The 24,501-nt window shown below is 41.8% G+C and overlaps 1 protein-coding gene and 1 pseudogene across 2 annotated transcripts in view; both read left to right on the forward strand.

Annotated features, from left to right (window-relative positions):
* LOC145780720 (inter-alpha-trypsin inhibitor heavy chain H3-like) overlaps positions 1–24,501 on the forward strand; it is a 162,032-nt gene that overhangs the window by 66,350 nt on the left and 71,181 nt on the right. For both annotated transcript variants that reach the window (XM_082592341.1, XM_082592342.1), the window contains exon 13: positions 18,445–18,595. In XM_082592341.1, coding sequence (XP_082448467.1) covers positions 18,445–18,595 — 151 coding nt within the window. The remainder of the gene's footprint in view (positions 1–18,444; positions 18,596–24,501) is intronic.
* Positions 591–1,310, forward strand: LOC145781237 (uncharacterized; annotated as a pseudogene).

The raw sequence follows: 24,501 nt of genomic DNA on the forward strand, positions 1-24,501 counted from the left end.
TCCCAAAATTTTAAACTTGCGCTATAATTGTGGGGGCACCTTGACTTAGATAACCGCATGGTTTTTTCGGTGCCTCCATGATGTAGTTTCCATATCAAAAAAGCGATTTGTTATATCTACTGATGTGTACATTGAAAATGAATGTGGAGCTATGCCGAAATAAACTTGATTGATTGATAACACTGTGCTGCGTTAATTTTAAGGTTACTAAAGTATTGACGGTTCTTAGTGTACTTTTTGATGCTGAATCCAAAACTGTTATCCGTTTTCTTCCATCAGGTCTAGTTTTTTGGCAAATTGCATTTGAAATTTTTGACAACTGCAGCTTTCAGCGGCTTGCGATTGAGATTTGTGATGTCATAAAAATGATTTAGCAAATGAATTAAGTTTTGATGAAACTTCAGTGACATCACAATGAGAAGAACATAACGAATGCACCTGATGCTTGAAAAGTTAAACATCTGAACTGGTTTTTAGAGGCTGCGTTAGTGTGCAGTTAAGATGATAGTTATTTTAAACTTATGTGCACTCAATACTTTACCACATCAGTATATTTGACACGTTTGTGTAATAATGATAAGTTTTGTTTTTACAGTACAATGAGAAAGTGCAAAAATGATCCAGACAGGTTCTGTTATACAGTATGTCTTTGAAGGTCTCTAGTTTTAAACTGAGGGAGGAGATCTGTTATACGGTATATACAATTATACATGTATATGTGGTAAGGTCACCCTGCATAGTCGCCAAGCAAAAATTATGCAGTTTGTTGAGAAAGCATATGATGCGTATTTTGGAGTAAAACTAGGCGATCAGGACAAGGCATTTGCTCCGCACATATGTTGTAGAGCATGCGTTGAAAGCTTGAGATTATGGAGCCTAAAGAAAATAAAGAGCTTTCCTTCTGGTATTCCTAGCTATGGTATGGAGAGAAGGAAAAGACCATGTCACTGATTGTTATTTTTGCATGACCAACTTACAAGGTATGCTGATGCTTGTACTGTATGGAGGCATTTTCATTTATTGTTTGATTGAAGAGTAACAGTTTCATTTCAGGAATAAACCGGAAGAACAAACAACATGTGAAGTACCCTGATGTTCCTTCAGCCATGAAACCAGTATCACATGGCCCTGGAATTCCTGTTCCAGAACCACCTGGAGAAATAAGTGAAATGGAGTGTTCTTCATCTGCAGAGAGCGAAGCAAGTGAACAAGACACATGAGATGCAAAGCAAAGTACAAGCCAACCGAAGCCTCTTACACAGCTTGAGCTGAATGACCTAACACGAGATTTAAATCTCACCCAAGAATAGAAGTATAGAAGCCCTGATTAGAAAGCATAGAAGCCCTGATTACGAAGCACAGGTTAAAGAGCTGCCTGAAAGCTTTCAATCCCTTGGAGCCCGGATGTCTATGAAAATGCACTTTCTGAGTTCGCATTTGGACTTTCCTGACAACTGTGGTGGCTACAGCGAAGAATAGGGAGAGAGATTCTACCAAGACCTTCGCCAGATAAAAGAAAGGTACCAAGGATACTGGGACGTAAACATGCTTGCAGATTGCTGTTGGTGCTTAAAAAGAGATCTTCCCAATTCCACACATAGAAGAAAATCTTTGAAGCGATACTTTTTGTCAGCATAAATCATTTGTATTTATATTGTTATTGTATTTATCGTCGGAATATCATCATGTGCCTTATTATATTATCAAAATAGCTTAACACGCTTTCTGTGTTAAGCTATTTTGAACACTTCGTTTTTCTTTCACACATTGATGTTGGCAAGCATTTCGCATTTAAAACACATTTGTGATGTTAAGTGTTTACGTGTCTATAGTGTAACATATTAACTTCTACTGTGAGGTTGAGCGCCGTTGAACAAAATTATGTGTTAGGAAGCTTTCTTGGTTAGTTGTAAGTGCCTTTATTTCAACTGTGTCATTATATTTTTGTAGTATTTAAAATGGTTGTCATTGCAAAACCTTGCATTCAAATAAAAATACCATCTTGCGAAAATTGACAACATGCATGACCAATTAAGCTACCACAGAAATTAGTTTCTATGTGCACAATAATGACCAAAGCTAGCATAATTAAACATGTAATAAAAAAAAAACTTGACCTGATCGAAAAAAACTGGTTGCATTTTTGAGTTCAGCGCAAAAAATTGATTCAGAAACACTTAAAACATCTTTGACCTTTGCGAAAAAATTTTCAAACGCAGCACAGTGTAATGATCTTATAAAAGGCAAGAGATTTGCTCATTGCTTTGTAATGTAAGACAGCAAAGTCAGAAGGGACATTGCGTTGGTGCTACTTCGTATCCCTGTGAAATTGCAAGAGTGAAAACAATTGAACTGCGCAAATAAGAAAAAAACACTTTCTCTGAAAGAAAACTGTTGTAATATCGACAGTAGCGTTTTTTAAAACAGACTAAATTATAAAGCATTGGTAGAGAGTTTGCTTTGTTGAACCATAGAGAAGTAAAACAGAGTAACCTTAGCGAGTTTAACGTACTTTTTTACACACAAAAATTTAACATAATTAAAATGAACTCAAACGTTTTCGACGGCATCCAGGCCGGATAGCGACTGTCAAAACAGCGACTGTCATAATGGCGACTTCATAATAGCGACGTAATGAAGTGAGCGACATTCCAAACAGCGATTGTATAAATGCCGACTGCATTAAAACAGCGACTGGTATGATAGCGACTTAACACTTTAAGTGCCATAAAAATGCCCCATCTGGCACCTATGTGGCATATTTTTGAATTTTATTTATTGTAGGCGCCAAATTTGAACACAACTAGTTTTCAATTTAGCTATAACGAGAAGTTTTTGGATTGATATCATGCCAGTCAGCAGGTTTTGACTTGGAGGCCAAATTGGGTGGTTCTGTATGGCACCAGCTTGACAATGATTGCCTAGTCTAGTTGATCTGTGATAAAGTTTGTAAAGTATTTTTTATCATGTCAATTACCTTTTAGGGTAGTTTTAGTTTACAAGTTTACAGTTAGAATTAGTAGGCTAAGGTATTGGAAGTACAGATGCTCAGCTTCTTGGTCAAAAACGTCATGAGTCAGAATCGACCAAATATAGGGTGAAGTGTGTGAATACCATCCAGGCAAAAGCTGTTTTATGCAAATAAAATGTTGTTTTAAAGTCCTTTTTGGTTTCAATCTTTCACTACGCAGTGTTTGCCTATTTGTGCGTGCATACGTGTGTAGAGAGGTGTGGGGGATGGAAGGTATGTGTGGAGGGGGTGAAAGAGTGCATGTGCGCGTAAGCCTTGGATTTAATAAAAGAAGTGATGTCGCTGTTGTGGCAGTCGCTGTTTTTGATGAATCGCTGTCGTGTAGTCGATCTATTGACAGTCGCTGTTTTAAATGAATCGCTGTCGTGTGGTCGCTCTATTGACAGTCGCTGTTCTGACAGTCGCTATTTGGAACCCGAGCCGTTTTCGACATGTCCTTATGAGGGCACACGTACGTGTCGAAAACGTTTGAGTTCATTTTAGATATGTTATATTTTTGTGTGTAAAAAAAGTATGTTAAAACCGATAAGACTAAATTTTCTGCATAAAAATAAATTACAGCTGAACATTAATAAAATACACAATAATTACACATACAAATACAAAATACACAACAATGGTATGCAATGCTACGCAATGTTACTACTTTGAACTTGTCTGCTTCGTAACTTGGTGCATGGTAATTGGTAACATGATAGAAGATGAGGCCGTTGACTTTTTTGTGAGAGAAGATAGAGATTTGACTGATAACTGTTAAGTTGACTATGTTGCAGAATGCAGGCCATCAACTAGTTCAGAAATAATCGTATTGACGTTCTCAAAAGCAAGTAGCCTATGGCCAATGGAAATGTTTGCACCACCGCTGATCGTCTTTTTTTTGTCAAGATTTTAAAATCATCAAGATTTTAAATTCGTCAAGGCTTGCACCACCAGCCTTCAATACAGCAGCGACTCTGGCAGTGGTTCGATTGTCTGATATCGCAAGCCTTGATGAATTTAAAATCTCAACGTTGACCACAAGAAGAGAATCAGCTTAAGGCAACAATCCAATCAAACATACATGAAGTCATGAACCAATCTCTAGAGGAGCGAACACCAAAGCATTGTGTTCTTCATTGAGTGACAAACTCTTGGGAAGATATAATGGATTGAAAGCCAGGTCAGGCTTCAGAAACTTTACAGTATTAGTGTATGCGACACTAGAATATGAAAAAGGAAAACTTCTGGGTGTGCTAAAATCCAGAGATTTTGCTAGTGCATCTCAAGCAAAAGCATCACCACCAAATAAGCCGATGTGGTGAAGTATTTATCGTAGAAAAAAGAAAAGAAAAACAAAAGTAAGTATCACTTATCATTGCAACGTCTTTTTTCTGTCAGAGTAGACCCATTGAGAAATTTTAAAAAGTATGTATGAGTTACTTGGAGTAAGCAAAATGCTTTTTCACCACTGGTGGCTCTAAGTGCTGCTTTTTAATCTTTTAAATCCCCTCCACACTTCTCAAAATGATGCCAAATATCCAAAAGTTGATTTTCACTTGTGAGCTACTAGTAAGACAAGGAGTGAAAGTGTTTTCAGTTGAAGTAGTGACTCATAATCAAGGCTTAACAAATCAAAAATAGGTGATATTGGTAAAAATGAGAATGTTTAGGCCTCTCGAGGCAGGGTATCCCATCATCTGAGAGTAAAATGGTTGTCATTTTTTGGTTTCTCATGATTAAACTCATGGTAAACAATGCAAAAAGCTAAAAAAATTAAAAAATTTTGAATTTTGGATAGGCCTAAGTCGTCACCTACATAGCCGAGTGGTGTGACCCCTGGTTCGACGTTCAGCTTTGACATCGCTCAAGAGCATGTGGCTGTGTCTTTAAAGGGATACTAAAGGAAAAACCTGACTTGGCGATTTTCCACGTTCTTTGTGTTTAACTTGCTACCATAAAACGATTTTCAATAAAATTTTGCCCCATTGTGGTCTGATAAGCATTCCGCGCGTGCTTCTGTCAGAGCTTTCAAAACCAGAATGGGCCTGAGCAGCGAAGCGTGCGACTGTACAGTCTACGTAACAAAAGACGAGCAATCAGCTGATCACGCAACAGTTGTTACTGCCGGCTATTTAACTGTAGGCTATGTATGTATGTACATCAAAACATCAGATTTCAACGTCAAAACATCAGACAGTTTGCTCAAAACCTCAGACCTGATGTTAAAACATCAGATGTTGTAACGTGGCTTTTGTTATTGCTGTCTTTTGTGACGTATTCTCGAGCTGTGTTTGCACTTTTTGGTCATTTTGAAAAAAAAATGAAAATAAATGAAACATTGGACTTTGGGCCTTGCCAGCGCCATTGAAAACATTTTTTTTTTCGGTAATTTTTTTGAAATGTATTCTTGAATGTTCAGTTTACGCATTTTAATGCTTAATTCCCGTTTGAAAATTTCATTTAGTATGCCTTTAACAAGAAACTTACAAGCACGGCGTCGATTGCGGAGTGGCGCCCCTTCGACCATAACTCTTAATTTCACTAATGATTATGAACAGTACACTGCCCTAAAGAGAAATGTCTATGGCCCTTCATCAGTGGCGTAGCAGCCACCTGGCGGTTCTGGCTTTGCGCCAGGGGCGGCAAGCTGCAAGGGGGCGGCAAAATGAGGCTGCACAGTGCACACAGCACGTGAAATGAAGTAATGCAAAAATAAATAAAAAGTAAAACAAGAAAATTATTTACAATAAGACAGCTAGCACACCTTAAAAAATTTAAGGATAGAACAACAGCTGAAAAGCTCGAGTTGCTTCCTGCGTGATTTTGGATAGCTGTAGCCTGTCCTCCGTCTGTTGTTCAATTCTTAGTAACATTTATTACGTCATAAATCTAGAGGAGTTTCTCAAAGCTCAAAATGATAAAGTCGTATTTATGTTCTACCATGAATGATGATCGGCTATCAGCTCTATCGATTCTTTCGATAGAAAGAGACTACGTTCAAAAACTTGATTTTGAAGATATTATCGCTGATTTTGCTTCGGCGAAAGCACGAAAAGTTCAATTTTGAGGCGGCTATTGATCTTTTATTTGCCTAATACATTTGTTGTCCATTTTTTGTCTTATTTTTGGCATTAAAGCTGAGACAGTTAGGCTTCTTTCTCAAGCCAGTGCCGGTCTTTGGGGTGTGTGAACCGTGCATCGCACAGGGCCCGCAAACTAGGGGGCCCGCAATTTACTCAGTGCACAAATGCCTGCAGTTAGCATGCTTCCTTGATTACTTTTGCACTCCTTTTGTCACGTGTACTTCACGAGGCAGTACTCTGTTCTATTCGTATCATTTCATTCTGGCAGGCTAGCGAACAACAGCTTCTTTTGTTCTAGTTCTAGTGTTGAGTTTAACAATCTTACGTTGTGTATTTTGTTGCAGAAATTGCGATTCGATCATTTTTCTTTTGTTAATACATTTAAGAAAAATAACCGTCTTTGTTCATGATCGAATCGCAATAGGATAAGGTTAATCTAAAGAAATTTGTGGAATGGTGGTGCTAACATGCGCCTTTCCCAACTGTAATTTTGAAACAGCCGACGTGCCCGAAGCGGTTGCTTGTGTGGTGCTGCAAAGTCACACGTACAGTCATGCTGATACGACGCGCAACGTTCCAGTGCCCGTAAACCTTGGTCCGAAGCTTATTCGACCTACTGTAGACATTGGAGTTTCTCCGGAAGAATGGAACGTGTTCACCAGAAGATGGAAGGCTTTCAAAGAAGGTTGCAGAATTTCTGATGAAGCAGCTTCAGCCCAGTTATTCCAATGTACCGGCCAAGCCCTAGGGGACAGCCTTCTCCAAGCTGACGCTGAAACAGTGAGTAAACCTGTAGATGAACTTTTGCTTGCAATGCGACAACTGGCCGCTATACCTGTCGCCACAGGGGTGTTACGGACAGAGTTTATGGCTATGCACTAAATGCGCGATGAAAAATTTCGCGCTTTTGCAGCTCGTGCTCGAGGAAAAGCGGATATATGTGCATTCACTACTAAATGTTCTTGCGACCTGAAAGTCAGTTATACAGATCACATGATCCGAGACACACTACTCAGTGGAATTTCTGACAATGAGATTCGTCGCGACATGATGGGAATGGACAAAGTATTGTCGATTCCCATTAACGATATCATCGCCCTTGTCGAGAATAAAGAAATGGCTCGCAATGCGGTACCACCTCATGACGTTTCGGCAGTGTCGACTTTCAAGCGCAAGAAAAGCCAAAGCCCTATTCCAAGAGACCGTGGACACATCCAGGCAGCACCCTCCTCTCGCAATTGGTCAAAACAAACTCACTGCCCTAAATGCAATAGATTATTCAATCGTTACAGAGAAGGCCCCAGAGGTTGGAACACTACGCCTTATTCCCTTTGTCTCGAATGCTTTCGGTCATTTCGTCATAAAAACAAATGGGGCGCTCCTCCTAAAGATGCATCAGTCGGAGCACTCTGTGCAGCACCTACTGTACCTCAAATAGGCACATTTGCCTCAACACAAACTGACATCGTAGCCCGAGACCCAATGTGCTCAACAATTCGTGGTCCTCACCACACATTCCAAAAAGGGCATTGGACACCATCCCGCATGCGAGAACATCCCACAGTTCGGGTAGACATATCTATGGATGACTCATGTCATCATGGCAGTTACACTAGCGTGATAGCACAAGTAACAGCAATCGCAGATACTGGTGCCCAAATAAATGTATGGTCACTGAAGAACTTTGTGCAATCCGGCTTTGGACAAGAGACCCTTGTACCCGCACCAAACCTAATAGCTGCAAATCGCTCTACTATTTCCATTACAGGAGCATTTCGTGCCATCATTCGGGGTACAGCGCACGGCTGCAATGTTGAATGTCGGAGCATGATTTACATCAGTCAAGACGTTGACAAGTTATACTTATCTCATGACACACTATTGCATTTAGGTGCCCTATCCCCGAAGTTCCCAACTCTAGGGGAACATCAGATCAAGCAAGAAATGGCGCACAATCTTATCGAACCAGAAATCAACGTCGTCAGACTTGTTAACGGTGGCTGCACGTTACCCAGCAAGCAACTGGAGTCGTGCACTTGCCCTCAACGTGGTGCAGTTCCAGCTCCCCCAACCAAGCTTCCGTTCCCGTGCACACCTGAAAACAATGACAAGATGGCAAACTGGCTACTCCAGAGGTACGCCGCATCCACTTTCAACACTTGCCCGCACCGCGCGCTACATTGTATGGCTGGTCCTCCCATAGAAATACATGTTGACCCCAACGCGAAACCAGTGGCCGTTCATACACCAGCGTCTATCCCCTTGCATTGGCAAGAAAAAGTACACGCTGATCTCCTCCGCGACGAGGCTCTTGGAATCCTTGAAAAAGTCCCCCACGGTGAACCCACCACATGGTGTCATCGTATGGTTATCACACGCAAAAATGATGGCTCACCACGCCGTACTGTCGACCTTTCCCCCTTAAACAAGTTCTGCCAGAGAGAAACCTTCGCCTCTGAAGCTCCATTCCAGCTATCCCGTCGTGTCCCCAGAAACACTTGGAAATCGGTGACTGACGCATGGAACGGCTATCACAGTGTTCCACTGCGTCCTTCTGATCGGCACCTCACAACTTTCATCACTCCCTTTGAAAGATGGCGCTACACTAGGGCACCGCAAGGATTCCTATCCTCTGGGGATGGCTACAATCGCCGTTTCAATACCATATTAACTAATTTTGTGCGCAAAGAACGCTGTGTCGACGACACAGTGTTCTATGCTAGCGAACTGGAAGAACATTGGTGGCGAACCATAGAATTCCTCACTTTAGTGGGACGGGCGGGCATTGTCCTTAACCCTGACAAGTTTCAATTTGCCCAACGCACCGTAGATTTTGCTGGATTCCGTATCTCAGAAGCAATGGTCGAGCCCCTCCATAAATACTTGCTCGCCATCCAAGAATTTCCAGTCCCGAATAATATCACAGACATACGCAGCTGGTTCGGATTAATCAACCAAGTGGGAAACTATGCTCAACTGCGTGACCTAATGGCACCGTTCAAGCCGTTCCTTAGCCCAAAGCATAAGTTCGAATGGTCTCAGGAGCTGGATTCCGCATTTGCCGCCTCCAAATCGGCAATTGTTGACGCTATTCGCCATGGGGTAGAAACAGGGCCGGATTTACCAATAGGCTAGGCAGGCTGAAGCCTAGGGCCTCAACGTCCAGGGGCCTCGAAATTCGGTTTAGAAGTTTGTAATTCTTTTAAAAACTTGACAACCTTTTGCAAAAAATGGAAAACTTGGAATTGGTGGTTTTGTTGCATTTTTGGTCCAGAGTGCTAGGTCTTTTTCACAGTGTTAGCAAAGCCCTTCAGAAATCTGAATTGGTATTAAGTAGCCTAGTTGTGCCGCATTGTAGGAAGTTCACTTGTAGACTTTCTAAGCGAAATTAGAGATGAGTTTGATGAGCAAGCAAAAGCAACCTTGTCGAATATTAACTACAGAGCTGTCACTAGGAGACAAAGAAATGCACCTGACGCTTTAAGTGAACTCTCTTCAAAGGAAAGGTTTAAAATAAATTCCTTTATCCCTATGCTCGACGCACTATGAAGCCAATTTAACTTTAAGAAGAAGAGCTAATGTCTACAGTGACATTGCAGAAATGTTCCTCTTTCTTGCTATTCTGAAAGCAACTAAGGTAGAAATTGTACGAGGCATAGAACTTTTAAAGAAAGCGTATCCGGAAGATGTTGACTCGAAACTTACTGATGAACTTCTACATTTTCATTTGTACGTGAGACAGAAGAGTATAATCTATGTCCTTGTCTTATGGAGACCTTTATGAAATTATGTGCAAGGAAAAAATTAACACTACCTTTCCTAATGTGGAAGCCATATTAAGACTGTTTCTAAGCTTAATGGTCACTAACTGCTCAGGAGAGAGATCTTTCTCAAGGTTCAAAAAGCATCCCAAATAAACTGAGATCGACAATGTCTCAAGAAAGGTTGTCCGCACTGAGCATTCTGTGCATTGAGAGTGACAAACTTAAACAGATAAATTTTTATGAACTTTTACATGATTTTGCTTTGACGAAAGCTAGAAAAAAAATTTGGTAGCCTAGTCTTACTCTATTTGATGGCTGTAACTATTTCTTATGTCCTCGTAAATAAACTTTACAATTATTGTAACGGTTGTTTGATCAAAGAAATTAAAAACAAAATGCCTTAACTAAATTTTTATTCTTTTAATTAAAAATTTGCACCCATGAATGTGGAAAATGAAAAGAACGAAGAGGTTAATAGAGAGGGGCCTCACAAATGGCATATAGCCTAGGGCCTCTCATGGTCTAAATCCGGCCCTGGGTAGAAATCTTTGACCCCTGCCGTCGAACATGTTTGCGCCCTGACTGGTCTAATAAAGGCATCGGATATTTCCTTCTCCAAAAACATTGCGTATGTGCTTCCACTATACCGGACTGCTGCTCATCAGGTTGGAAAGTGACTCTTGCAGGATCCCGATTTCTCTCATCGGCCGAACGACGTTATGCCCCCATAGAAGGCGAAGCCCTAGCAGTTGCGCGGGGCCTAGAACAGACAAAGTATTTTACGCAAGGCTGTGATAATTTGGTTATTGTAACGGATCATAAGCCATTGGTAAAAATATTCGGAGACCGTACGTTGGACGAAATCACTAACACTCGCCTGTTTCGTTTAAAACAGCGTACACTAATGTGGCGCTTTGATATCGCACACTTACCCGGCACAACCAACTGCGCAGCCGATGCTGCCTCACGTCATCCAGTATCATGCGATCTCATTGCTGTAGCGTCGTGTGCAGAAAATAATGTAACAGAAATGGCGCTGGTTACTACCATACAGGCAGACGCCGCCCATACCTTTTGCTTGCAATGGTCTGAAATCGTTCGGGAAACAGCCGCCGATCCAAACCTTAGCAAATTAATGGTAGCTATTGAAACGGGATTCACCTTTCCCAACACCGGCGACATTCGCCCATATCTCCCCTATCGTGACGGGTTCTTTGTTGAAGACGACGTTATTCTATATCATGATATGCCCCGATAGCTCAGTGGTTACGCGCCGGGCTCAAGATCACACGGCGCTGGTTCGACTCTCGGGGTGTGCGCTTGAGCAACCCATATCAGGACTGCTCTCCATTCAGCGGCACCTAGTGAATGGAATAATTTCTCGGCAACAAGATTTCAACAATCGGAAAACTTCACTCTGCCAATCTCGGTAACCGGCCCTGCGTCAAGTGCCTCTACAAGTATGCGAACAAGTACCAGGAATAACCTATCAAGGCTTTGTCAGTCCGAGGATAAAGATTCCAAACCAAACCAAACCAAATGATCGTATTGTTGTACCACCATCACTTAGGCCTAGAGTACTCTCAACGTTGCATGCTGGTCATCAAGGTGTGTCTGCCATGGAACGCCGAGCACGTGCCATAGTATTTTGGCCCGGTATGACTAATGATATCCATGCTATTCGTGATTCGTGTACATCATGTAATCGTAATGCTCCATCTCAAGCAGCTCCTCCCCCGACGCCATGTGATCCCCCAGCTACACCATTTGAGAAAATTTTTGCAGATTATTTTGACTATGGGGGCCGTCACTTTTTGGTCATTGGGGACAGATTCTCGGGGTGGTCGGATGTATTTGCCACGCCATCAGGATCGAGTGCCGCTGGAGCAGCTGCTTTGACTCAACTCTTGCGCTCGTACTTTGCCACGTTTGGTGTTTTGGTGTTCCTGAGGAAATATCTACAGATGGGGGTCCCGAATTTACTGCTGCCGTTACTGAACTCTTTCTTAAAAATTGGGGTGTGCAGCACCTCATATTGTCATCTTACTTCCCTCAATCTAATGGTCGAGCTGAGGTGGCTGTCAAAACTGTCAAACGCTTGCTCATGACTAATGTGAGCCCAAACGGAGACCTGAACAACGATTCCTTCTTACGTGCATTGTTACAGTTACGTAACACACCTGATCCTGACTGTAACATCTCTCCAGCAGAGATCGTGTTCGGTCACCCTCTGCGCGACGCATTCGGTTTTGTAAACCGCCTAGTCAAGTTCTCCAATCGTCACATTCGTCGTACATGGCGGGATACATGGAAGGCAAAGGAAGATGCCCTTCGCCTGCGAGCTGGTCGAACCGATAAGGCGCTGTCTCAGCATATTCGTCCTTTACGTACTTTACAATGTGGAAACCGCGTATTTATCCAAAACCAAAACGGTAACTATCCTCGAAAATGGGACAAAGTGGGAATAGTTGTCAAAACGTTGCCGCATGACAAATATGTAGTGAAAGTTGACGGGTCGGGCAGAATCACAAAACGGAATCGACGTTTCTTGCGAGTAATTCCACATACTAAAGCATGTGCCGATCCCATCCCTCCTCAACCAAACATCAATGCTCACCCACAGAGCCTCCCATCATCTTCTTTTGCACAGCCTCCTGAAACGGACTACTGCCCTCCCCACCCTCCGCATCTCGAGATAGGCCCTAGCCCAGAAATTGGAGAATCACCGATGTTGCCTCTCGATGCAGATCACAGTCCGCTTGCACTCTCCTGCCCCACACCAGCCTCAATCCCGAAGCTTTGTGAGCCACAGCACTCACCTGAACCTTCAAAGCAGCCGCTACCTTTCGATTCAGTGGAACCAACCGAACCCACAAGTGGAGTCCCTCATATTGAAAAATCGCCTGTTTTGCGCCGTTCTACGCGGTCCCGACGGCCGGCATTGGATTTAGACGCATCCTCTGGTCAATGGGTAATCAAGGGTTCGAGCTCGTAAGTCTACAGTTTCGCCTTACGAGCTGGGGGGGATGCACAAATGCCTGCAGTTAGCATGCTTCCTTGATTACTTTTGCACTCCTTTTGTCACGTGTACTTCGCGAGGCAGTACTCTGTTCTATTCGTATCATTTCATTCTGGCAGGCTAGCGAACAACAGCTTCTTTTGTTCTAGTTCTAGTGTTGAGTTTAACATCTTACGTTGTGTATTTTGTTGCAGAAATTGCGATTCGATCATTTTTCTTTTGTTAATACATTTAAGAAAAATAACCGTCTTTGTTCACTCAGGAAATGCAGTAGTTTTTGTCATTTCCAATGGAAAAAATTCAATTCGATTCACAAGCAAGTACCGTTATCCTTGAAGTCAGTTGCGGCTTTAGGAATTAGCAACAAGAAAACATGGAGACTCAGCTTTATTTCCGAAAAATACCAGAGAAAACATGATCTTATCTTTTTGCTATGCCATCGGACAGCACCATTTTACAGTTAATATTCATACCCAAATTTTTGTTGAACATGCGCTCAGAATGCACCAAATTCAAAGTAACTTTTCAAAAATTTCTGGGGGAGGCCCCCCAGACCCCACACCGCCTGGTGTCGCTTTCGGCGAACACACCGTCAGGCTTTGCCCGCCGGCCGTCAAACCCACCCTCCCCTTTCAAAATACACTACGCTACTGAATTGGATCATTGTCATTGGGGCCCGCAAAGCACATTCCGCACAGGGCCCGAAATACCCTTAGACCGGCACTGCTCAAGCAATATAGAACTTCTGAGACGCGGCACATTATTTGTAATTATTTTTATTGAAAAGATTGCTTGAACATGAAACTATTTTAAAATTTGCTGCAGTCTACTTAGGGCGGCATTTTCAACGAAAGTCAAGGGCGGCAGCATATGCTCCTACGCCACTGCCCTTCATAGAGCTATGGCCTACTGAACTTGTGTGAGTGTTGCGACCGTGCCATATTTAAACCGATTGTCCTATTTCGGTATTAATCACGCTATAACGTCTGTGTTTTGTTGCTTCTAACTTTTCCAAACTTCTGCTATGTTTGGCATATACTGTATTTCCTTGTGGAGGTCAGAGATAAACACAAACTGAACTGAGTCTAGGTTTTCAACTGTAAAAAATTCGAACTCGAAGCATTTTTAAAACTGACACTCTACATCAGGGGTCACCAAATGGCGGCCCGCGGGCCCAAGCAGTTATGCAGAAGGTTAGCGTACAAGTATAACCAAAATTACTTTTCTTTAGAAGTTAAAGAGCATGAAGGTAAAAATACTTTCCGGGAAGCATATTTGCGCTTTGCATACGATTCCACCGACTGACCAATCAGATTGTAGTTGTAGGTGGGGGTCGCCTAAAGTTATTTCAATGTGATGTCCAGCCACACCGTCCCAGTGGTTGATTAAAACGTCTGTCTTCGAATTTCGAAATTGTCCTGTGAGCATAGGGTTGCTTATTTTAAGTTTGTAAATGTCAAGTAAACACTAGTGTGCGTTTTACCGTTATTGTGTTTCACGAGCAGTGTTCCCTTTAAACAAGTTTTTGTTAGCAAAGTAGGTCGGTGTGCCAACTCAATTTATAATAAATTGGCCAAATATTATATATAAATTTAAAGAATTTTTCTGGTTGTATCAAGAAAATAAAATATCTTCTGACAGGTGTTGGTTGTATTACTTCTGGTTGTATTATGGTTGTATTTTCATAAGACAACTCCTGGTTGTATTATGAAAATATTTAGCTTAGTACTGCAAAATGTTGTTAATCAACAATTCTTGCCATGCTGATAAGCACCGCAAGTGACAGTTGTCTAATAATCAAAGAAAAACGATTTTATAGACTCCCACAAAAAGGATGAAAAACCAACTCATTGCTTTTTTAGAGGGAACACTGTTCATGAGTTACGATAGAAACGTTTTTTCGGTGATTTTCACAAGCGTTTGTTTCATGGTGCCTGGTTTCTTTCTCCCTGGTATTGGAGCCTATTTTTCGCTGATATGTTAGCAGCATAGCAGGTCACTGTTGTTGCCTGTATTGCGATGTGTCAAACATTTCCTTGTTTACTGAAACTGTTAATGACAAGACATCTTTTGTGAAGCGAAGTGATAACACCACTCTTTGCTTGGCGATGAATGTTCAATGAAACCTTTCCCCTCGCTACAAGTGCGCAAAACAATTGGCCTCGTTTATTAGGCGTGTTAAAGAAGTCAAAACTGTTGTTAAAGGAGCTTGGCCTGGCAGTAGCGTTGTTCGACTAATTTTGTTGCTGCGGTATTCAAAGATAAATAGTAACAACATGTAACGCTAGATATGGGGTACGAAATGCGTTCTTTTTCTAGGATAAGAGTCAACCTACCTAAAATTTTATTAGTGCGGCCCGCCACAGCTCTCCTTAGTGCCAAAGTGGCCCGCATGCAAAAAAGGTTGGTGACCCCTGCTCTACATCACAAGTTGCGGCCTGCGATGTATTGAACTACCATATAATTAATGACCAATTGGAGTACATACTTGTTCCATAATTTTCAAAGCGTAAAATTCACTTTAAAATTGTTAAAAAAATATGACAATACCCAACAAACTTTACACGATTTTTATGTTGTTCTGTAATGTCGCACCATTGTATTGCGTGCGAGAGACTCATATTGTTACATCACAGTCACATTGCCTGATCGTGTTGTCATCGCAATAGTAACTTGGTATTTGGGGCGATCAGTACTTCAAGGATTTTTTTCCACGCTTTTAGAGAGTTGGTTGCAAGATTTTTGCTCTCAAGGTCCAAGTCGTTCCATTTGCTATTTTTGTTTTTTTTAGCCAGTTAGAATTTTAAGCCAAGCTTTAGATCAATGTAGAATCTTCTACCTGTACTTTAAAAGCCAACAAACTATCTTGACTGAAAACACGCAAGATGCACCTTATAAGTATAGGTCTACTTTCAGCACACGCGTAATAAAATTTTGCCACAGCTTCTTTGTGATCAACTCAGAATTCAAATATAACTCTATAGTTGTATTGGCGGTGAAAGCACCAAAAATTGTATTTATAGTTACAAATCGACAGTAGGTTGCAATAATATGACTCCGCATAAACAACTTTGAGGCCTACTGAGAAGAATCGAACTATTAAGTATTACACCAGTTATTACACCAATAGGTCTATTAAGTATTACACCTCAAGGCTGTTTTCAAATCTTGTACTCATTGTTACTTTTAATTTACTTATCAGGCGAATGCAGACAACAGAAACGTGAATAATTAGGATGATGTGTGGCAAAACCCTTCGTGATAACAAACCGTAGACCATGGAGGAACAAACCGTAGACCATGGAGGAACAAACCGTAGACCACACCATCTGTAACTGCGCCATCTACCATGCGCCAAATGGTCTGCGCGAATTGGATGATGAATCAATTCAATGGCTGCTCGACACCTGCCCAAACATCTAGACCGCGTCGCCGCCACTGCCCAAGGGTAGTAAAAGGCAGAGCCCCTCGACCCCTGGAGTGGCGAAGAAGGTTCAAACGAAGAAGAAGGTTCAAACGAAGAAGAAGGAGAAGGATATAATGAGGGGGTGGCCTGCGTTGAGAAAAGTTGCCCGCCCTGAACATTCATTTGGCATGAAGGGCGCATCACTCTGTACAGGATGGAGTTGCATAAAGCTCTGTGAGCCACCATTGCTGTCTCGATTTGTTGTCATTCGTTTGATTACAAGAATCAATTACCAGGGCTCACCACCAAGAGGTTGACAACATGAGCCTCTCATCTAAGGAGCTATCGTCTGACATGAATGGACCAACCTTGAACAAATAGATGAGAAGTGTGTTAAGCGAAGAGTAAAAAAAAGAAGTAGCGATTGGGAATGCAAGACGAGGAACACCTTAGAAAATGTAGGACGAAACAATGAAAGACATCATGATCAGGCGAAGTTTAACTATTGAAAATGCAAGTAACAAAGTAGAATAGAAGTGTCACTGTATGAAACTGAATAAATATCGTTCATCATGTCGCGTCTCCGATACGAAGGTTGGTTGTCATTTGCTTCCACACGTCACGTTCTTCCGCCACACTTTTTGCTTCTCCTATGCTTGACAAGTCAGCCCATTGCTGTACAGTACATCATCTCCCCAAGTTCGTCTTCTTCCCCTGAATCTCCTTCTTTTCACCATACCTTCAATAACCAATTGATGTAGCTATCCTCTCGATCCCCTCAAGATATGTCCCTCGAATTTTATCTTTTGTTTTTCTAAATCGTTTGCCTATCTATCTTGCACTCCAATTTTTTCTAATTGTTTCGTTTCTAATGTCTTTTTTATATGATAGTTTTAATATAGTTCTGTAGCATCAGAATTGAAAAACATTAAGTTTTTGGTGAATTTCTTTGCTGTTGGTCTAACTTTCACTCCCATCTAACATAACTGGTTTGTTGAACCATAGGCATACGAAGCCGAGTGACGTGATCAAGTTTAACATCTTCAAGTTTATTACATATAGAAACACAAAACTACGCAACAAATTAAGTATCGAACGTTTTCGACATCACAAGATGTCCTCTTGTAGTTAAGTTGTATGTATATAATTCCTGAAGAGGACATCTTGTGATTTCGAAAACATTCGATACTTAATTTTTGCGTAGTTTTGTGTTTCTACATGTAATAAACTTGAAGATGTTAAACTTGATCACGTTACTCGGCTTCGTATGCCTATGGTTCAACAAGACAAACTCTCTACCGAAGCTCTATAACTGGTTTGATATAACAAAACAATAGTCACAGTTTTAACTGCAAACCTGTATCTCTTCTTAAAGATTCCTTAGCCTGCATTTCTAAAATGATGCTTTTGCTTGTCCGATTCTTCTTTTTACATCATCGGTGCATCTTGCCTGTTCCAATTGTTCTTCCAGCTTGATTTTATATTGATTGCTTTTTCTATCAACATTGTCTTTGTTTTTTTTAAATTAGTTTCATTCCGTAGCCTACTTTTTGCTGATTTTATTGATTTTGTCCGTACTTTTCTGCAGTTTTTCTTCTGTGTCAGCCAGGACATTGTTATTGAAGTAACAGGTAGCAGCAACGACAATTAGAGTATTAGACTCCTTGATCAGCATTATTCACTTTTTGTTAGTAATTGTGATGTAAATCATTGATGATCATGTAAAATTGTGATGATCCACTGACGTTCTGCACACAAAAACAATGCTAATCCTTGGATTAAATAATGTGCAATAGGCCTATCTCATGTCAAAAAATAAAAAAGGTACGGTATCAATAATTCAATATCTCAAAAACTAGAGTTAAATTGTAGAAAAGATGTCATTTGCGGACTTTGATAAAATTACTTAAAAACCATTAAAAGTTCTTTGGCACTAAAAACATTTTTGTTGTTGATCAGTGTAATATTTTTTATTGGTTTCGGTTCAAATCGCAAAACGTTACGAGTGACACCATCACACCACGTCTGCAACCCTGCAACTATTATATATTCATTGACTGTGATTTGATCGGATTTGATGCGCTGAAGATTCTTGGGTAAATCATGTACAGTGGCTTCTTAGACCAATTCCTCAACTCATTGACGAATACTTTTCATTCCAGCTAAAAGCACGGGACTGAGTTTCCTGTTGTACAAAATGTGCAGAATAGTTGTGGGCCAAAAGCTTCGCCCATCGGTAGAATCCATTGCCGTGGCTGCTTCGATCAGCTCAAGATTTGCTCAAACCATCATGACGAGCGTCGTTTATAATGAGTAAGTTTATTTCCTAAATAGAAATAACTTAATTTTTTCTTCATATTTACGAACATGTCTCATAAGTAATCTTGCACGGAGTATGGAAGATATCTATAAACACTTCCTGTCCGGTTTGAGGCATGACTATCCAAAGACGAAGATCGAATTCTAATTATCGACTTTGCAACTATGTCTAATAATACAACTAAGCCAAGTTTATATTTTTATTTTAAGTAATTCAAATTCGTTGGATTACATTTGCTTCGGTTGCACCTCACTCGGACTTCGGTTTTACTGTTGCAAGTAACGATGCTTCAGAGATTTTAATAAGTTGTTTTATCGCGATGACAGTTTTAACAGCGATAGCCGTTTAGTACAAAACTGGACAAAAAAACGGCATGTGGTTGGTTGGTTTTGAATCTTTATCCTCGGACTGACAAAGCCTTGATAGGTTATTCCAGGTAGTTTCGCATACTTGTAGAAGCTCTTGATATAGGGCCGGTTACCCAGGTTGGCAGAGTGAAGTTTTCCGATTGTTGAAGTGTTATGATCTGCTCTCATTGAAGTAAGGACTGCTCTCATTGAAGTGAGAGCAGTCCTTAGAATGCATTGCTCAAGCGCACACCCCGAGAGTCGAACCAGTGCCGCGTGATCTTAAGCCGGTGTCCTTCTTCTTCATGATTTTGTATTCTTCTTTTACTCGGCGCAATATCGGAGAACGTCACCACTGGTGGGAAGAACCAGTTCATTCATTTTTTCGGCAAAGCCGAACACCGAATTAGCAGATCGAGTATATGCGGCGATGTTATAACTATTACAGACCAATTAACTGCAATTAATTGATAAACTTCCACCGGTACTGATTATTTGTATTCCTTCAATCAATGTAAAATACGACTGGCAGGCTACAACTACCACCACGAATTACTGTAGCCTACTGAATATCTGTAACAAATTGCAAATTGTGTTTTAAATTTCCCTCCACTTCATTATTGTGAATATTTTTTTCACTGAAACAGAACCCAATTATACTTGCTTCAATCAGTAGGCTAACACTCTACCTGTTCTGCTTTCTCTGAGCACTGATACTTACCTGATACCTGAGTAGTCCATATACCCTGCCTCAGAGATGTACGTGTACGCTGCAAATTCTTCGTCGTAGACTTGCGAAGTAGACTTTTGTTTACGCTAACGCTTACGGCCACATTTTTTTGGATAGTTGTCGCTTGAGGCTACGCCGTAAAGTTTACGCGTTTTTTTTTGCGTATAGCGTCAACGCATACTTTTTAATGTCTTAGCTATTGTTTGCATTTTTTTTTATCAAACTGCGAAATGTTTTTTTCGTTATAACACGCCGATACCTGAGCGCTGCAGTTGAAAGAATGTTTTCAATGGGAAAAGACATATTGAAACCAAAACGCAGCAAAATGTTAGATGAACACTTTCAGATGCTTGTGTTTCTTCGTGGAAATTAAAAATAAAACTTGTTTGTTTCGAGTGGTTTATACCGTGTGAATGTTTGGCACCTAGCAAACAAAATGAGTTTACGCTAGTGTATGCGCTGACACTGACGCCACCAACTTTTTTTAAAAGTTGCGTTGACGCATACGGCGTATGGTTTTTCGAACGTTTGCGTTTACGCTGACGGCGTCAATATTTTTTGTATGTGCGTACATCACTGCCTTCACTTTTATACCTACCCTACCTGCAGGCACTAGGAAAATTGCCCGTCGGATAATCGCCCGTCGGAAAATTGCCGTCTTTGAGTAAGAAATAGCTGCGAAAAAAGTCCAGCTGTAAGTTTGTATTGAACCATTGTTCCTCTAATAATTTAAACTTAGCACCCAGCTGTGATAAAAGACGTCATAAATTTTAATCTGCAAATGCCAAACTAAATGAACCAATATTCTGGGGAATATAAATATCAACTCTCTATCTCATACCGACAACAGTATAGCTTACAGCTTTACCTTTACCGGCCTTTTACCAAATAAAACCGAGGTTACATAATATGGAGCGGTTTATGCCAAAATTAAGGAACTGGTTGGTGATGCTCCAGAGCATGTGACAAGTGATTTTGAAAAGGCTTCAATGAATGCAGTAAAACAAGTCTTCCCTGGTGCTACTCATAATGGCTGTTTCTTCCATTTCTGCCAAGCTCATTACAGATAACTTTCTGCCATAGGAGCAACTCATGAATACCATAATAAAAGCTTCAGTTTGAAGATGCGCTATTTTTCTGCTCTTGCGTTTGTTCCCGTTCAAGATGTTATTAAAGCTTTTGAGGAACTCTCCGATGATGAATAAATCCCTCCTGAATTTTTATCCTATTTTGAATTCACCTATATAGGAATTGAAAGGGGAACTCGACAAAATAGGAGGAGGGACCTTCCGCAATTCCCCATTGCTTGTTGGAATATTTATACTCGTTTTGAAAATTCATTGCCACGTCGTACCAATAATAGCGTCGAGGCCTTTCGCATTTCTTTACATAAATCCGTTGTTGGCCTATAACAAGTGTGGCCTGTAACATGCGTGGTTGGCCTATAACAAGTGTGGCCTATATAACATGCATATATTTTGAATTTTTAAAGTAACCCACATTAGGCTTCACCGACATGCCTTTGTAAATCCCTGTAATTGATGTTGTTATAAGTTATTGTTAACTATGAAGTGAAAACTTGCTGATCTGCCATGCACAACGCACATGACACGAACTGTTATGTTGCCACCCTTCTTAATTGTTTTACACTTTGTATATTATCATGGAATCGTCCGGGTGTTTTGATGGATGTATTCTCATTATTTGCCTTCTGTATGATCGCTTTGGTTAACACATGAGCAACAATAGTAGGCCTAATCATGTAAATTTCTGATATCAATTAAACCTTCCCCATACTTATCATTCCCGCATGAAAGTTGTTACTACTTTCAATGTCTAAATGATAAATTTATGATGTGGCTTTATTACTGCAAATTACCCAATGTAGCCTACATTTTCAAGTTTGCTACAGATTAAAGTAGACTACCTCATGAATACATGACAAAGATCAGAATCAAAACGTGATAACTAAATCTCGTAGCACCAATCTGGTTGCAAGGGTGTTAAGTTTAGACTATTAGAGGAACAATGGTTCAGTACAGACTCACAGCTGGATTTTTTTCCCAGTTATTTCTTACTCAAAGACGGGCAATTTTCCGGGTGGCAATTTTCTCGACGGCAATCTTCCCACACGGGCAAGTTTCCCACAAGGGCAATTTTTCGACGAGCAATCTTTCTGTCACACTACCTGCAATACCCATACCCTGCTTTCACCATTTATATAGGCTACCTACGTTTTAATAGCTTACTTACCTTTACCTTTTCTATAGGGTACCAAATATTTAGCCTACTTACTTGTATCCCATTCCATCACCTTTTATATAGGCTACCAAGTAGGCTACTTGTATACCCTGCTTATTTAACCTAGTTACCTAGCCCTATAGGCTAGCATACTCTGAGTCCCAGGCAACCCTGCCTGCCAGGAGGGTTACAATTGGACAGTAGACACTTTCAATATGTTCTGATTGGTTGGCGGTGTCAAAGCTGCAATTGGGGTGTTACTAGGAATTAACATGTTTAAGTGGCTACCAACTGTGTGTGTTTTAAGATCTGAGCACACAGGTTTCCAATATATTTTTTCGCAATATATTTTTATGCTATATAACAAGAGACAGTGAAAAACTGGACTGTCATGCATTCCAAGCTTTATTACTGACTGAGTTTAACTGTATGATGATTCGTGAATCAACCATGTTTGATGAGTGTGCGGCGCACACACCCTGAATATAAGCCACTGCAATATCCCTGGAATGGGGTGATTTACTGATTAGTTGGACCCTGTTGTGCACCGTCTTCCTGGCGTTCAATTTAAAAATGGTTTTCGATTTCGTCATTTACTCGGCAAACCTCCTAAGAAACTCGAGTTGCTAAGCGATCTGTTCCCGACGGCCCTCTCTACTGTGTATATGTGTCTGGCTTTAGTTTTGATGATGAAGGTAATGCAGAAATGAAGTAGCTGGTGGGAGTGCCTGAGATACCAGACGGCACCGGATCATCTCAGGAACAGGCCGTAATAAAGTTGGTGGAAGACTGGAGAGTGAAAGGTGCCATTGGTGGTATGGTGCTTGATACGACTGCCGTCAGTTCAGGGAAGTGGCAAGGTGCTTGTACATTGCTGGAGGCAACAATTGGGAAAGCAGAAATCAAATCCAGGTAGGCTCGTCGTCGTCGTCGTCGTCGTCTGAGCTTCTGGGGCCGAGGGTCTATTCTTTTACCACCCCAGATTCACGATGTTCCCGGACTACACTGGAAGGCTGCTAGAGAGCAGCCAGTCTTTAGTTTCATCATTCATGACGCGCAGACCTTCCACTCCGTTAGATGGCTTGAAGATGGTACAGTTATTGATGATGTGGTCTGCGGTCTGTTCTTCGGCACCACATTCACAGGAGGAAAAAGAAGCCATTCCCCATTGGTGCATGGTTGAGCGGACAAGCCCGACGCCCGTACGGAGACGGTTGAGGCGCACCCATGCCTGTCTCTGTAGTGTCAGGCCGATTGGGCGTGTGTCGGCGTCGGGGATGAATGAATGGAGTCTGGTGGTGCTTGACCTCCATTCAGAATTCCATTTATGATCCGCCCAAGTAGCCGCAGAGATGTCTTGTTCATCAGCTTTGTTGATCAGAAGCCGAGCGGCTGGCACGAATGGGTGTCTTGATTTAGTCGGCCGTGGTGCCCGTTTGGGAAGGCAGAGATCTTGTGGTGGAGAAGATGGTTAGGCTCCAGTGTCCGTCGACCGAGGGACAGAGCGGCTTCTTCGCGACGAAGCTCAGCAGGTTGGATGCCAGCGAGAATGGGGAGATTGTTCAATGGTGTGGGACGCAGGCATCCGGTCACTGTGCGCAGGGCGCTGTTTATGGCAGTGTCGATGTTGTGGCAGTGAGAACTGCGGCACCAGACAGGTGCACAGTACTCTACAGAAGAGTAGACAAGGGCTAAGGCTGCTATTCGCAAAGTGTCCTCGCCCCCCAGCTAGAGCCTGCCAGGCGCTTCAGTAGTGCAGCGCGGGATGTCAGTTTCTTGCGCAGTGACACCAAATGGTGGCGGTATGTGAGCGATCTGTCTAGTGTCACCCCAAGATGCCTTGGCTTGGGGAAGAAGGACAGAGGTTTTCCATTGTTGTGGACATGTAGCTCACGATCAGCTTCCGGATTGTGTAGGTGGAAAGCTGCCGCCACAGTTTTGGTTTCGCTGAGTTTCAGTCGCCAGTTCTGGAGATAAGTTGAGATGGTTTGCATGTCCTGGCTCAAAGTGTCTTCTAGATTTTCCCACGACTTTGTGAAGTGGAGAATTGCCAGATCGTCCGCATAAGCGTATTTTGCGGAGACCGTGGTTGGCAGGTCGTGGGTGTAGATGTTGAAAAGAAGTGGAGCCAGGACCGATCCCTGTGGGACGCAGTTTTTCAGGCGTCTCAGTCTGCTTCGCCGTGGATTGACGGTGGTGAGGGTGAAGCTTCGATTTCTGACAAGTTCCATAATCATATGGACCATATGTCGGTCAGGAAGCAGGCGAAGCAGCTTGTAAGTAAGGCCGCGATGCCATACAATATCGTAGGCAGCTGTGAGATCTAGAAAGACAGCGCCGGCCTTCTTTTTTGCCTCAAAGCAGTCCTCGATGTCTTGGGTCAATAGTGTGACCTGATCTACAGTGGATTTTCCGCGCCGAAACCCAGCTTGCTCTTTTGGAAGGAGCGGGTCGATGATTGGGTTGACGCGTGCATAGATCAGTCTTTCGAGGATTTTGAAAGGAACGCAGAGGAGAGATATCGGACGATAACTCCTTGGGTCCTCTGGTGGCTTGTGAGGCTTAGGGATCGCAACCACTA

Source organism: Aplidium turbinatum, chromosome 12, assembly GCF_918807975.1.
Source record: "Aplidium turbinatum chromosome 12, kaAplTurb1.1, whole genome shotgun sequence".
In the NCBI taxonomy this organism is placed as follows: Eukaryota; Metazoa; Chordata; class Ascidiacea; order Aplousobranchia; family Polyclinidae; genus Aplidium; species Aplidium turbinatum.